At 44.2% G+C, this 14,393-nt stretch overlaps 1 protein-coding gene across 1 annotated transcript in view; it reads left to right on the top strand.

The window, feature by feature from the left end:
• The window catches only part of GUCY2F (guanylate cyclase 2F, retinal), a gene marked incomplete at both ends in the record, with an annotated part of 87,041 nt that extends 72,855 nt beyond the window's left edge, over positions 1-14,186 (top strand). The window contains 5 exons of the mRNA XM_082646880.1: positions 1,589-1,763; positions 5,043-5,141; positions 8,336-8,430; positions 13,917-14,005; positions 14,099-14,186. Of these exons, the coding sequence (XP_082503006.1) occupies positions 1,589-1,763; positions 5,043-5,141; positions 8,336-8,430; positions 13,917-14,005; positions 14,099-14,186 (546 nt within the window). The remainder of the gene's footprint in view (positions 1-1,588; positions 1,764-5,042; positions 5,142-8,335; positions 8,431-13,916; positions 14,006-14,098) is intronic.
• Between the last annotated feature and the right edge of the window lie 207 nt (positions 14,187-14,393).

Genomic DNA, 14,393 nt, shown 5'->3' with positions numbered 1-14,393 from the left:
TCAGTTCTCCTACTACCACTCCGTCTCAACCAGACCCCTTTCTATACCTCCTCTTCCCTTTCTGTGTCCTTATGGTGGTTTATACAACCCACAGTTCACCACAGCAGTCTCACACCAAGGCCAAACAGTGCCCGTGCTCCCTGCCTTTCTAACTGTCTCATCCATATTCCTGGGGGCTCCTGGATGACTGACTCATTAAAGCTGAAGTGTCAACCACCAGTCAGTGATAATGGCCAGCCAGTGAGTTTCTCCCTCCCATATAGTATTTGCATTGTACTGTTGCCTTCCTCCGTGCAGGCAGGCACGCTTATCTGAGAGCAGGGATCCTTTTCTCAAATTGCACCAGGTATAGGAGGCCCTGAATGGAAGCATCCTGAGGTACAAAGTACCATAGGTGCAAAGGATCGCTGTTATTGGCTACATGGGAAGTCATGATGAGGGGCCTATTGCCAATTACAAAATTTTCTCTGGAGCTGAGTCATAGGCACAATCCTATGACTTGTTTCAAGACACGTCAGTTTGACGATGATGATGTGGTGATAATGATGGCGGTGGTGCTAATGGCTTGCGCTTATTATCCACCAGACAGGTTTTAAGTGCTTTGATATCATTTAGTACTTAGAAAATTCTAGGAGGTAGGTGCTGTCATTTTCCCTGTTTTACAGGTAAGGATACTGAAGCACAGAGAGGTTAAATTACGTGACTAAAGCCACACAGTTTGTAAATGGTGCATCTGGAATTCTGAACGAGGCTGTATGACTTCAGAATTTCATGCTCTTAACTATGGCAATCTGTGAGTTCAGTTCTTTAGGAGAACATAGATTTTAACTGGATCCAAACTTGTACTAGCAGAGTCTGACAGGCACATTTCATAGAAGTCCCTTCAGCTTACTTATCTTTCGGATTTACCTGAAAAGTTTCACCTTACTAATCACCTAAAAGAGTGAGTACACTTCTGTGGGGAAGACGAGCACAGATTCATTTGCCTTTATTTACAGGGGTCCAGCTCTAACTGCCCCTGCAAAGCAACTGAGGGCTACTATTGCTGCTCCTTTGAGAGGTGGCAGTAGGACAGGAGGAGGGAGCTGGTGGGAAAAGACTGAGTTCTCACACCCAAGGAGACTGCAAAACTAACTCCATCATATTAGCGAGGCAAAGCAGAAGGAACAGAATCGTTCACCTCCTTCCTTTCCTTTTCCCTATACTTTCCTTAAGGCTGTTCTAGCTTACTGACCCGAAATCATCTAGAGAAATGCTTGCTGGGAAAGCACCTTCTCCTAGGATGAATTATTTGGAGTCTGATAATTCTCTAGGGTCAGACAGGAGCCTGAGAAGTAACTACAGAATCTACAGGTATGGGACCTAGACATCAGTATTTTTTTAAGTGAAGCTCCTTAAGTGATTCTAATGTACAGGCAGGACTGTGAAGCAGTGACAGCCTCTCTCTGGCTTCCTCACTTTACAAGAAGAACACTTGGCCTCCATCATACCCTTTAAGCTCTGTGAAAACACACACACACACACACACACACACACACACACACACACACGTTATTTACTTGCTAATTCTATCTCCCCTGATCTCCAGGTAGAGACCATTGGAGATGCTTACATGGTGGCCTCAGGCCTCCCAAAGAGGAATGGCATGAGGCATGCAGCCGAGATTGCAAACATGTCCCTAGATATCCTCAGCTCCGTGGGTACCTTCAAGATGCGGCACATGCCAGAGGTGCCAGTCCGGATTCGAATAGGCCTGCACTCAGGTAACAACCAGCAGCTAAAGCAAGAGAAGACATTCCCATGTACCTCAAGGGAAGGCTAGAAACGGGAGGAAGAGGGTAGCTCTCCCCTGATTACTGGCAGCTGGATTATCCAGGTGTCTAGTGCTACATCATTCCTTTATGTCTCCCCAAGTTTACTCTCTTCCCAGCACCTGCCCTACCCCAGTGGGCAGCAACCCTTGTTCTAGGTACCATACCCTTCCAGTCTACCTTTCCTGTTAGAGCCAACAGTTCCATGTTTGACTATGATACAAGACCAACCTGCACATGTGGTATTTAGGATAATTGCTTTAATTCGTTAAAATCTCGACTCCTGGAGTATTTTTCTCCCACACGCCTCTTCACTTGCTTGAACATCTTCAGGACTCCCCTTCATCGTACCCTTTCCACCTATCTTCACATTCATAGGTATCTTCACAGGTCTCTCACCTACTAGCCTCTTGCTCCCCTCCTCTTTATCTTTGCTTTGTTCTTCTAGGTTCCTTTTCTTCTCCCATCATTTTCATCCCTTTCCTACCAAATTTTGTAGAAGAATGATTGACATTTATCATGCCATTTCGTCACTATCCATTGCCTCTTTAACCCCTTTGCAATCTGGCTTTAGCCCTACCACTTTTCCTGGTCCTAGTCTGCCCTATCTCTGCAGCATTTGATATTCTTGACGATTCTCCTTCAATTGGCTTTTATGACCTCCTCCTCAGTCTCTGAATTCTTCTTCTCCATTTCATTTACTGGCTCTCTTAGCAATCCCTGCTCTCTAACTGCTCCCACATTTTCTGCAAAGCTCTGAGCTGTGATCTCCTTGCTCTCTGTATGTCCTGACCTCGAATTCATTTCTCAACCCACTCCAATCTGGCTTTCATTTCTACCATTGTCTGATAATCTCTTCTGTCTTTATCTGTCCCTTAAATATTGATATGCCTCAGGGTTCTGTCTTTCATCCACTGTTTCTCTCCCCTTATATGCTCTTCTGGGTCATCTCATCCATGTCTATAGTTTAGCTACCACTCGTGTGCTGATGACTTCCAACTCTACAACTTCAGCACCGGTCTTCTCCCTTAAGCGTCAGCCCTGTATAGCAGACTTGCTACTGACATTTCCACTTGAATGTTCCACACAGACTTCAGACTCAACAGATCCAAAACAGAATGATTTTCTTCCCACATAAACAGCCTCCTCTTCCTGTACTTATTTTCTATTTCAGTTGGTGTCACCACCATTCACTTAGTTATTCCAGTTAGTCTTGAGAGTCATCCTCCTCGACTCCTCCCTCACCCTGACCTTCACCATTCAACCAATTACTAAGTCTTAAACGTTTTACCTTTTCAGTATTTCTTGATTCTGTCTTTCTCTTCTTGACTCTCACTGCTTAAGTCTAGGCCACCAGCATCTCTTGCCTGGATCACTGCAATAGCATCTTCTTGCTTCCACTCTTGCTTCTTTCTATCCATCCTTCTCATGGTCATCACCACATCTGTGTTTGCTTGCCTGTCCTTCCATTAGACTGTAAGCTCCTTGATGGCAGGAACCAGATCTTACTCATTTTTGTATCCTGAATGCTTAGCACACAGCAGGTGTTCAGTATTTTTCTTTTAAAGAAAAGCCTTCATCTCCCATTTGTGCTTCAGTTTCACATCAACAACACCCCTCAGCACATCTCTTCTTGGACGATTCACCATTACTTCAAATTCTGCATATCTAAAGCTTCAAGTCATCTTTTCCCACAAACCAGTGTAAGCTCATAAGCCCATGCCAATTTCCTCACGGTTGTCAATCAGACAGTCAACACTTCTCCTTTGATAATGTCTCTCTTTTATCACTCCTTTTTGCCCTCCGTCCATCATCACCTCCTTTCCAGTACTTACAACCTTGTGCTTGAATTACTGCTATTACACTTAACGGTTTTCCCTGGTTTTACTTTCTCCCCTTTCGATGCATTCTATACACTGACCTGAGAAAGAAAAAGAAAAAGGATTTTCATCATGTAATTCCCTGCTCAAACTTCTCTAACGATTCAAGGTCTGCCATCTTGTACAACCCAATAGCCAACCTTGTCTCTAGTTTCTCCTTAGGCACATGAACTAAGCAGACTGCTTTCTCTAAGAGCTTCCCAAAATTCCATGCTCAGTCCCAACCACAAACCTTACCTTACCTTACCTTCTTCACTGGGCCATTTTTGACTGAACCAGGTCTTAATAAGCAACCCCTCCCCCATTTTCTAAACTATTAGAGCACTTCTGCCTGTGCCATTTATCTTGCCTCAGCCATACATTGTCTTGGGTTGTTGCTTAATTGCTTCCAGTTTGGTAGTCTCTTTTCTTCAATTAGATTATAAACGCCTGGAGAACTGAGACCACGTGCTACATTTTTTATTCCCCTTGGTGCCTAGCTCAGGGCTTAATGAATGCTTCTTAATGGGTGAGAAATGAATTAAAATGAGAAACATAACTTTTATTCTTCAAAATTAATGTTCAGAAAGAACTTTTTGAAGCAAAAACACTTAATTCTTTTCTCTAATTCAGGAAACAGCAAAAAGATAATCCTGAACACTTTTCACATAGAAACAGAACAGAGACCAGAAAGGGGAAGGTGGAGAAATTTCTAGATCATCTTGAACTAGGTTTTCAGTAGGGTTGCTGAGATTTTTTCAAGTAATGTTCACCCTCTGGACACTTAACATGATCGTACTAAAATGCAAGAACAAAACCCATTCTAAGGGCAAATAGAAAATATTCTCAGATTATCTTTATATACCACTCTTCCATGCCTCTAACACAAACGATTGAATGTCAACTCTACTTCTTTTCAGATTTTCCAACTGTCTTAGCAATAATTCTCTTTATAGACACAATTTGTGAGACAGCCCTATGAGATCCCTCCTTCCAACCCTAAGGCACGAGAAAGAGTCACATTTTTTCCCTCGCAACAAACATGTTTGGATCCTGAATCCCTGCCCAGGCTTTTCTGATTGGGTTTAATGCTTATTTGTCCCTGTTGACAGATATAAGCATCTTGGGTGTAACTGTTACTTGGAACAAAGGTATAAATCAGAAGGGTAATCATTTCTTCATCATTATAAATTTGCTTTCTGGTAGGGCAAAGAGTTCATTACTCACTGTAAGACTTCCTTCAGATGCCCAGAGCTATTTAGTGGCAACTTTATTCTTTTATGCAGCTGCATTCCTTCCCTTGGCAGTGTTCCTCTATTAGCATTGGATGCATACCTGTTGACTATACTCCCAATTGCCTGCTACTCTATAGGGCCGGTTGCTGCTGGAGTGGTGGGCCTCACCATGCCCAGATACTGCTTATTTGGAGACACTGTGAACACAGCTTCTCGGATGGAATCGACAGGGTTACGTGAGTACTTCTAGAGGGATGGATGGGATGGTAACCTCCTGCTACTGACAAAGTGATTCTTCGTCAAGAGAGGAGAAAGAGGGACTTTCCTGGTGGTCCAGTGATTAAGACTCCGCGCTCCCAATGCAGGGGGCCCGGGTTCGATCCCTGGTCAGGGAACTAGATCCCACGTGCCGCAACTAAAGATCCCACGTGCCGCAACTAAAGATCCCACGTGCCGCCACTAAAGATCCCACGTGCCGCCACTAAAAACTGCCCAAGCCACAACTAAGACCCGGCACAGCCAAGTTAAAAAAAAAAAGAAAAAATATTTTCTTAAAAAAGAGAGGGGAAAGAGAGCAGAGAGATGTTTTACTGTTTCAAAGAAAAATCAAAGATAACTTGAGAAGTTGAAGATTTAACACACATTATTTTGGTCTCTAATGACAAACCAGCAGGGGGTGATGTTGGATTGAACATGATGTTGTTCTAGACGTGAAGCTGTAGCTAGGTGACGCTGAAACAGCCAGACAATTTGATCAAAACAACTCAAAAAAAATCCTTTGGGTAAAGGAACAAATTGGCCAACCCGGTAGGTTTGGGAGCGTCATATTGAAAAAGGAAATAGGTAAGGGACTGACATTTTTCAGTTTTTCAGCTAGTTTGTGGAGACACACCCAGAGCCAGCTGTCTCTCAGCCAGCTTCTGTTTGCTGCTCTAGTCCTCTTTTTGAACTCGTTACGATCCCAGGAGTTCTGGCTTCATCCAATAGTGCCCTCAAATTTAGCTAGCAATAATCCCTCAATCTAAGGAGCTTGGAATTCTGAAATAATTAATTTCAACTTGCCTGTATATAAAACTCTTAGCTTCTTTCTATCAAAACAGGCATGGTATCAAAGATACCATTTCTCCCTACTTCTCTGAGAAGAAAACTGTACAAACCATTAAGTCACTTGTGCGCCGCTGGCAACTCTTCCTTGGTTATTTCCTGCTACTATTAAGGCAATGTCAGAATCAAAATGTGCTTTACCTATGTTATGGTTGAGCAAAGCGATTTGTTCAAGCTAGTATAAAAAAAGCATCAAGAACCACAATAGATTCTATATATAGTTTTCATGGATTTTACATTAAAAAAAAACCACTTAAGCCCTTAGCAGCCCTGGCTGTGGCAGCTACTAAGCAAGACAAGCTCTTCTCAAACTTCAGCAATATACGTAAACAAGTCCCTGATGATGGTGGCCTGTATCACAGTGGGTGGTGCCCTGTGTGACCCCCCCCCCTCCTCATCACTCATGTGTGGAAACAGCCTTGCACAACAGGTCCAGTCTTAGTCAATCTAGCCTGTGCAGCCATGATTAAGGAGGCAGCATGGAACTTAGAAGCTGTTGTCAGAATACATTTTCTGACATCTGGGGAAGTCTTCGAACTCCACAGATATGGCAGAGGCCATGGAAGGAGTCATCCAGGAACTGCCGCACGCATATAACTTTGCTCTGGAAGTGCAACCCGAGATGAAGTGAAATTGATCATGGAAACGCAATGCAGATTTGGCACAGTGCTCTGGACTGATGTAAGCTTGGAGAACGCTGAAGTCATGTTCTGGTCTGCACCAGGGAAACTCACTCCACACATTTCACGTTGGAAATACAGAGTTGAGAGCAGAAAGTGAATTTTCAGATTCCGGCAGCACCTCGTCCAGGGATCAGCTAGCAAGGAGAAAATGGAGTGAACCATGCACAGCAGTGTGTATTAAGCACTGACTATGCAAGGAAGGCATTGTGAGGGATACAAAGAAGCATACGTATGTGGTCTCTGCACTACAGGAACTGGTTAGAGTGCTTTTCTGGAAGCTAATGACTGACTGAAATAGGACATTAAGCGCCACTCCTGAGTGAAGATCTGTAAAGAGGTAGACTAACTTCATGTTGGATATGAGACTAGGACGTGTCATAGGTCTATTTTTTTAAAAAATCAATCTCATCAATACCTCCTTTATGCTCAGTTGAATCTACTGATTCTGGAGTGGAAGCGACTAGTAACCCAGCCCTGGAGTGACCTTCCTTGCCACACAACTGGATGGTGGTTGGCATGAGCCATCTCTCTGTGTTGAGCTGTGTGTTCCCCATCAGTAGGATTATTCTACTGAAATGTTCCCTCACAACAAGATGCTAGTGGAATGTCACACATAGGGCTGGCTCGGGACACACTAGCTGAATTTTAAGGATGGGACAACCTTTTCGGAGCAGAGGTTTTGGGTGACCATGAGGTAGTGCGGAAGATACAAACAGTACTGAGCTGTCAAGAGAAGGAAAGTCATTGTAGAACACAGCATAAATTTCTTGCAGTTCTTTTCAGCCATGACTTGCTACTCTGATTGTACTCAGATTCTAAAAGAATTACTTTCTCAAATGTGTGTGAGACTGCCTTGGACTTTTATTGAACAAAACTTGAACAAGGTCTTACTTCACAGGATGACAGTTTTCAGGACAGTTAAGGATCCTACCTCAGTTAAATGTTCTTCACCAAAGAATTACACTTAATTTCTAAAAAGAAGTTTTAGTCATAGTTCCTCATATAAAGCTCTCATCCTAAGTTGGGATTATTAGTTGGAAAATAATCCATTCATGTGTGTACACAGCTAGAGCCACCCACCCAAAGGACAGCTATAGATGTAGTCACCACAGAATGTTGGCAGAGGTCTTGGTACATTTCTCACTGATGTTTTAAGTTCAGCAATACTGAAAGACAGTTGGATGGATGTATATGGAAGAGACACCCTTTTGCCTCTTAAGTAGGATGGGCAGACCTTGGGGGTTCAGATCCAGCAGTAGCCTGTGAGAGTAGCTGCTGAAGCTTAACTTCCCTCAGAGGAGGTCACGCTTCAGCTAAGAGCAAAGTAGTGGTTGCTTTTTTCTTCATCTCAAACCTCAAGTTGAATGAACACCTTTCTATTGCATGGTCTTTCATCTGAGATAGAGTCTAGGAGGCTGATAGGTGCTACAGCTAATGTTTTATTTGGTGTTTTGCCTGGTGAGAAAGGCCATCCATCTCCGTCCCCTCCTCCTGTGAAACTCTAACTAAAGCTCTCTCTCTCTCTCTCAGGGACTTTGCTTAGGGTCTAGTTCATTTAGAAGTGGGGGCATTTATTACATTAATATTTTTCTCACTGATTTTACCTGAAAAGATCCAAAGTCATGCCTCTCTTGCTTTTACAGCTTATCGCATTCACGTCAGTCACAGCACGGTGACAATTCTTCGAACCCTGAGTGAAGGCTATGAAGTGGAGCTTCGAGGAAGGACAGAGCTCAAGGTATAATGTCCTTTTGTTTTTTGAGTCAAACCACTTGGACACACCTGCTCCTGGAGAGGTCATGGTCTGCTGAAAGAGTTTACCTGGGTGTCTGACTATAATTTGGGCAGAATTTCCAGCTCCATTTCTGGTTCCCAAAAGATTGTTCCTTTTTGCCTCACCTTTCATTCCTTTAAAATATGGCTACAGTGAGAAGGATCGTTAAAATCCCTCTGCATTTTTCTGACTAGGAGTTGCATTTTTCTCTCTTAAAAAATTGCCCAGAATTTGGCATTTCAGTGAGCGGCACTATTATTTACATTTTCTAACTTCCATTTCATTTAGTATGTGGCAGTGCTACAGTATTGGGGAGTTTGGGTTTTCTATCCATCTGCTTGGTGGCTCTCCTTTCTGATTTTTCATCCACAACATTGACCCCCTGTTTACAGAGAGGCTTTATGTCTTTCCCCAAGGACCAGTCAGTTCTGATGAAAGACAAACATTTTATAGTGCCTTTTCTCTGTTAGGACTATCACTTGATCTGGGATTCAGGATTATAGTAATATTCCTTTTTCTTTTTTCACCATTTCCACTGGATTCTTTTCATCTTCCTCTGGGTACCCCAGGGCCCCTGGTCGTCCCAACTGTAAGAGACTCTAGAGATTTGATAATTTAACTCCATTTTCAGATGAAGAGCCAAGGCCCAAAAAGGTGAAGTAATTTGATCAGGGTCATATAGTCAGTTGATAGCAGAGTCGAGCCATAACCCAGGAAGCCTGACTTCCCATTCAGTAGTCTTTCTATGATACCACTGTCCATGAAAATTATTTCCTCAGTGATTATTCTTAGGCAAAGCAAAATCCGGGCACTGAGTGATGCACAATTTGTTTCTGTCATTTGCATGCCTACCCCAAATAGTGGCAATTTACATATAAAAGGATTTCAGAAGTCAAAGATTGGAAGGCCTGGTTCTAGTTGATCAATTAATTCCCTTAATGGCTAGTCCTAGATTGTCCCTTCCAATAGATCCTTAATATCTTCTAGCAGGGGGGATGGGTCACTTATTAGGGGACAGAGGTTTCTTTCCCACCTCTGCAGAGAATGCAAAGATAGGATGTGGGGGACGATATTACTTAGGCAATGAATCAAATCACCCAAGGCGTTTGTGATCCCTCTGTATATTTGGACATTTCTCAGCAGAAGAGGACAAAGGTGGCTTGGCTTCCTGAAGCACTTGCCTGCCTGTATTACTAGACACAGATTCCCTCATTTAAGAGAGAATTTAAGAGCTGAGGAGGTGCCACTTTTGAAACTGAAAAGGAAAAATATACCCCCATCCCCATGGTTTTTATTGCCCCCCCAAATACCAGTCAGGAGCAATCACATCTTTGGGTGGTTCACATACAAAAGCAGGACTACTTCAGAAGGGCCCTTTGCAACTTCACAGTTTCCCCTGCCCCAGGGAATTTGGGGGAAGAGGCTGGGAGAGGCTTCCCCTAAGGCCATGTCAGGCCTTGGTTATTGGGGTGGCAGGGACCTCCTGAGGAAGAGAGATCGAGAGGGAGATACTGAGAGAGAAGAAGAGAGGGTGCCCCAGGGGAAAGGAAGGGCCAATGAAAAGAAGGATAAGGACAGGAAGTAAGACCCACAGAAAGGAAGGGAGAGGAGGGGAGATCTTTTCTGTCTCTGTACCTCTGCCTCCCCACCAGAGGCAGGTATTGGCTATTACCTAGTAGGGACTTGGGGACAGAAGATTCCTTGTCCCTTGAGGGCATGCAATATATCCCCAATAAGACGACATCACCAGCACACTTTAGAAATTCTGATTTAACATTTCCACCACCACCCGCCCCCCCCCCATCCACACCGTGTTGCTGGAAAGCAAGAATCGCTCTAGTGCCTGGGTCAGAAGGACTACATTTGATGGCCAGCCAGGTGTGATTTCAAAGCTGATGGCCAAAAACATCCTCTCCTTCCAGCTGGCTGATGCTTAAAATTCCTCCATCAGAGCCTCTTCTCTTCAGCTCAAGGCTTGGATCCAGTAACAACAACACTCTTCCCCCCTCTACCCCCCATCCCATTTCCTTCACTGGAGTGATGACGCTTTAAGTTGTTTCTTTTAGTGGGATCAAAGATGTGGATTGGATTGGCTGAGAGAGGAGAACACAGAGAAGTTGAGTAATTGGGTGGGAGCGGGGTACAAAGAAAGAGACCAAAATGAGGAAGCTTAGAGGAGGACACATTTAGAGACAAGAAGCTCATACTCTCTGGGAATCTGTTCCCCTGCCCACTCCAACCTCCCCTTGTACTGTACTGGCACAGAATCATCAGTGCTTAACGGGCCATTTCTGCTTTTTTCAATATTTTTCTCCTAATGGCCTGGCGATAAGTCATCTTATTACCTCTTCTCTTACATGAATGAGTCCTGTTTCAGTTACTGTTTTCCTAACAAGTTTGAAGCTCCTTGCTGAGACTTTGTATATATCTAGGCTTATCACATATATTTGCCAGGGCCTCTTAGGTAGCTTTACATTCTGAAAAGATTTCCCCAAATGGTTGTTCTTAGCTGGTTTCTGTTGTCCTTGCCAGAGGTGGACATTTACACACCAGCAACTGAGCTAAGAAGTAATGAGGTTGTATTGACAGAGTCATGAAGGTCAGAAGGTCTGGTCCATAATTCTTGTCCCATCAATGACTCAATGTGTGACATTGGACAAGTAACTTCATCTTCTCTGTGCTTCCATTTCTCAACATGGAGGCCTCTTCTGACCTGTGATTATCAGGCAGATCATTAATCACAAGCTTTAAAATTCCCTGCAGTTGCTTTTTGGCCTCTAGACCTGCCCCTTGACTCCAGTGTGTTGGAAAAGCTATATGGTGTAGAGGGAAGAACACTTAAAATTTGGAGTCTAAGATGTTAACTAGACTTCTTGTTGTGATCATTTCACAATATATACAAATATCGAATCATTATGTTGTACACATGAAACTAATATAATGTTGTATGTCAATTATACCTCAATAAAATATAGCAAAGTCATGGTAAAAAATAAATAAAGAAAATTTGTAGTCTAGTAGGGTTGGGTTCAAGTCCCAGCTATGCCTGCTTATTGACAAGTCATTTTATCACCATAAACCTCAGGGACCCCATTTGCAGAATGAGGTTAATAATAAACCTAGTTTCCACAGTTTTTGTGAGGATTAAATAAGACAGGAGTGCCAAAGTATCTTAAAAGTGTCAGGCCAAAGTAAGGTGCTATTATTTGGGAGGTCTCTGGGACTGCCTAGGGATTGATACTGAGTCAGAGAGTTTGCCTTAGGCTTCAGTTGTTACATACTTGTTCCCCCCCCCCACCTCCCTTCAGCAGACTTTTGAAAGTAGGGTGGGTAAACAGAGAGCTAGGATTCTAAGAATTCTCCTGGATGGGCTCCAAAACCTCAGAGAGCCCCTGGAGCTCCCCAGCATACTCTTTGATTTGGAAGCTTGCCTGAGTCCATAACACTTCCATCCTATTTTGCAACCATTGGTTTTGGCATGCCAGTATGTCCCAGGACTCACCCAAATATCTAGACAATCCTGGCATCTGCAGATCTCCCTTGGGGATTGGCATACTGTCCTCATAGCCCCTAGAGCTCAAGAAAAACAGTCAACTATGGTTGGGGGTTGGGGTCAAGTTTTGAGAGTATGTTTTACCAAAATGAGGTCCAACGACACCTTGAGTATTCCAGGCACTCAAGGAATGAGAGTGCCAGTTAATGGAACAGTCTGTTTACTGAGCACCTGTTCTGTACGAGACACTGTACTAGGTTCTGTGAGGAAAATAAAGAGCTGAGGAAGCAGAAGAGTTGTGCTTCTGTTTAGGGCCCAAGACATGGCCTGATAATTGCGGGGGGGGGGGTTGTTTTTTTTTTGTTTTTTGTGGTACGCGGGCCTCTCACTGTTGTGGCCTCTCCCGTTGCGGAGCACAGGCTCCGGACGCGCAGGCTCAGCAGCCATGGCTCACGGGCCCAGCCGCTCCGCGGCATGTGGGATCCTCCCAGACCGGGGCACGAACCCACGTCCCCTGCATCGGCAGGCGGACTCTCAACCACTGCGCCACCAGGGAAGCCCGTGATAATTGTTTTTATTTAATTACACTGTGAGCTCCTTAAGGACAGAGCCATCTCTGTATTCCCAGCCCTGACACAACGAGGGTGGAATAAATGTAAGAATGAGTGATGGGAGCATATTTTCAAGTTGCTCACTTCTTCTGAAAACAGAGTGGCCCCAAACAGTCCAATTACTTGAGGTTTAGGTTTAGGGTGGGTTGGCTGCGTGTTCGTGGAGGTTGGGCTGTTGTGGTATTCTCTTCCTACTTGCCTCATGGAGGGCTCGTTCAGAGCCTTGAACCAAATATTTGCGAACGCTTTGAGATTCTCCAGTTAAATGTGCTAATTTTTATTATGGTTGTTGTCGTGATTGTTAAGGGATGGATATATGTGATGTAACATAGAGAATAATGGATTTGATATTTAAAGGGGGGCAAACCTAATTGGAATTTCTAAGTTAAACTATTTAGAACTGTTCCAAATGAGATCTGCCGAGAGTGAGACCATATTTCAGATTGAGTTGGAAACACATCCCATTACTTTTCTCAGTCTTAGTAAACACATTTTTTCCTTACGGATTGGGGGAAATGACAGGACAGAGAAAAGAGAATTGAAAGGAGGAGAGAGAACCATGTTGTTGAGGAGGGTTGATTGGAAAGAGGGGAGGACAGCGCAGAGGCAGAAAATTTGGCTCTTCTGAGGTCATCACTCAGGCTCTGGGGCAATGAACTTGAGTTTACATTCCCTTACTCTTCTCAGACCTGTGGTTCTTGACAGTCAACTAATGGGGCTGTAGGTGGAGGCCTCCCTGGGGTCTCTCTCTGTAAGACTCCCTTGGCAGGAAGAAAAGAACATTGCAGAAATGCAGATTTCTCAAAGCAGCCAGGATACCCTGGGCTTAAGATCAAAGTTGCATGGCGTGCTTTCCATTTCTATTCCCTTTTTGGGTTTTGTGAGAGCCATTGGATGGTGGAGTGTTGGGGAGGGAGGTGGACTCTGAATGTATGTACTCTAGATACAAAAGACAATGGGTTGCCTAATTCCAAAAGACCGTGGCAAAAATGACAAACGGAATCTTTGATTGAATGTACAGATGTTTGGTTGCTATGAAGCGGAACGTCCACGTATTCCCAAAGATGGAGCTGCGTGTCAGCGGGTAGACAAAACATCTGGATGACAGCTTGAAATGCTGTTCGCTTTTCATCTGGCCTCTGTGGCAGCTTATGGAGCTTGTCTGAGCCTTAGGTATATATGGCAAAGAAGCCGTGTAGGAAGGAAGACTCCAGCGAGTGGTGATAAGGGGAAAGCAGAGGCAGTTTCTGAGCCAAACAGAATGTTTGCACCCTATTGAACAGAAGGACTTCTTTAGGAAAATTGGTTATAGCACGTTTAAGATTTTCCGTATTTTCTATAATAAGGGCAAAGGCACAGAAGAGACCTTCTGGCTGGTTGGAAAAAAAGGCTTCACGAAGCCCCTTCCCGTGCCTCCACCAGTGGGCAAAGATGGGTAAGTGGAGATCACACTTAGTTAGCATCGTCCCATGCCCCTCTCTGCCACACTCTCTTCATTAACTATTTTTGTGTCTCTCCTGCCCCGCAGGCAAGTGGGCCATGGCCTGCAACCAGTGGAGATCGCAGCCTTCCAAAGAAGAAAAGCAGAAAAGCAGCTGGTGAGAAACAAGCCGTAAGGTAATGGCCAGCAGGAAAACAGAGCCCAGGAACTGGCCAGATATTCAAAGCTGGGGCTCCCTTTGGCATGGATGCCAGTCTCAGCCTACATTCTGTTGGCAGAGTGTGATGGAGTTGGTGAATTTCCAAGCTCCACTGAGTTGTGCAAAAACCTTGTGGGGAGGCCTATTGCAGAGCAAGCTGCATCTGAGGGAGGTCAGCTGCCC

The sequence above is a fragment of the Grampus griseus genome (assembly GCF_964374135.1).
Source record: "Grampus griseus genome assembly, chromosome: X".
In the NCBI taxonomy this organism is placed as follows: Eukaryota; Metazoa; Chordata; class Mammalia; order Artiodactyla; family Delphinidae; genus Grampus; species Grampus griseus.
This window is presented reverse-complemented; position numbering and strand designations above follow the sequence as displayed.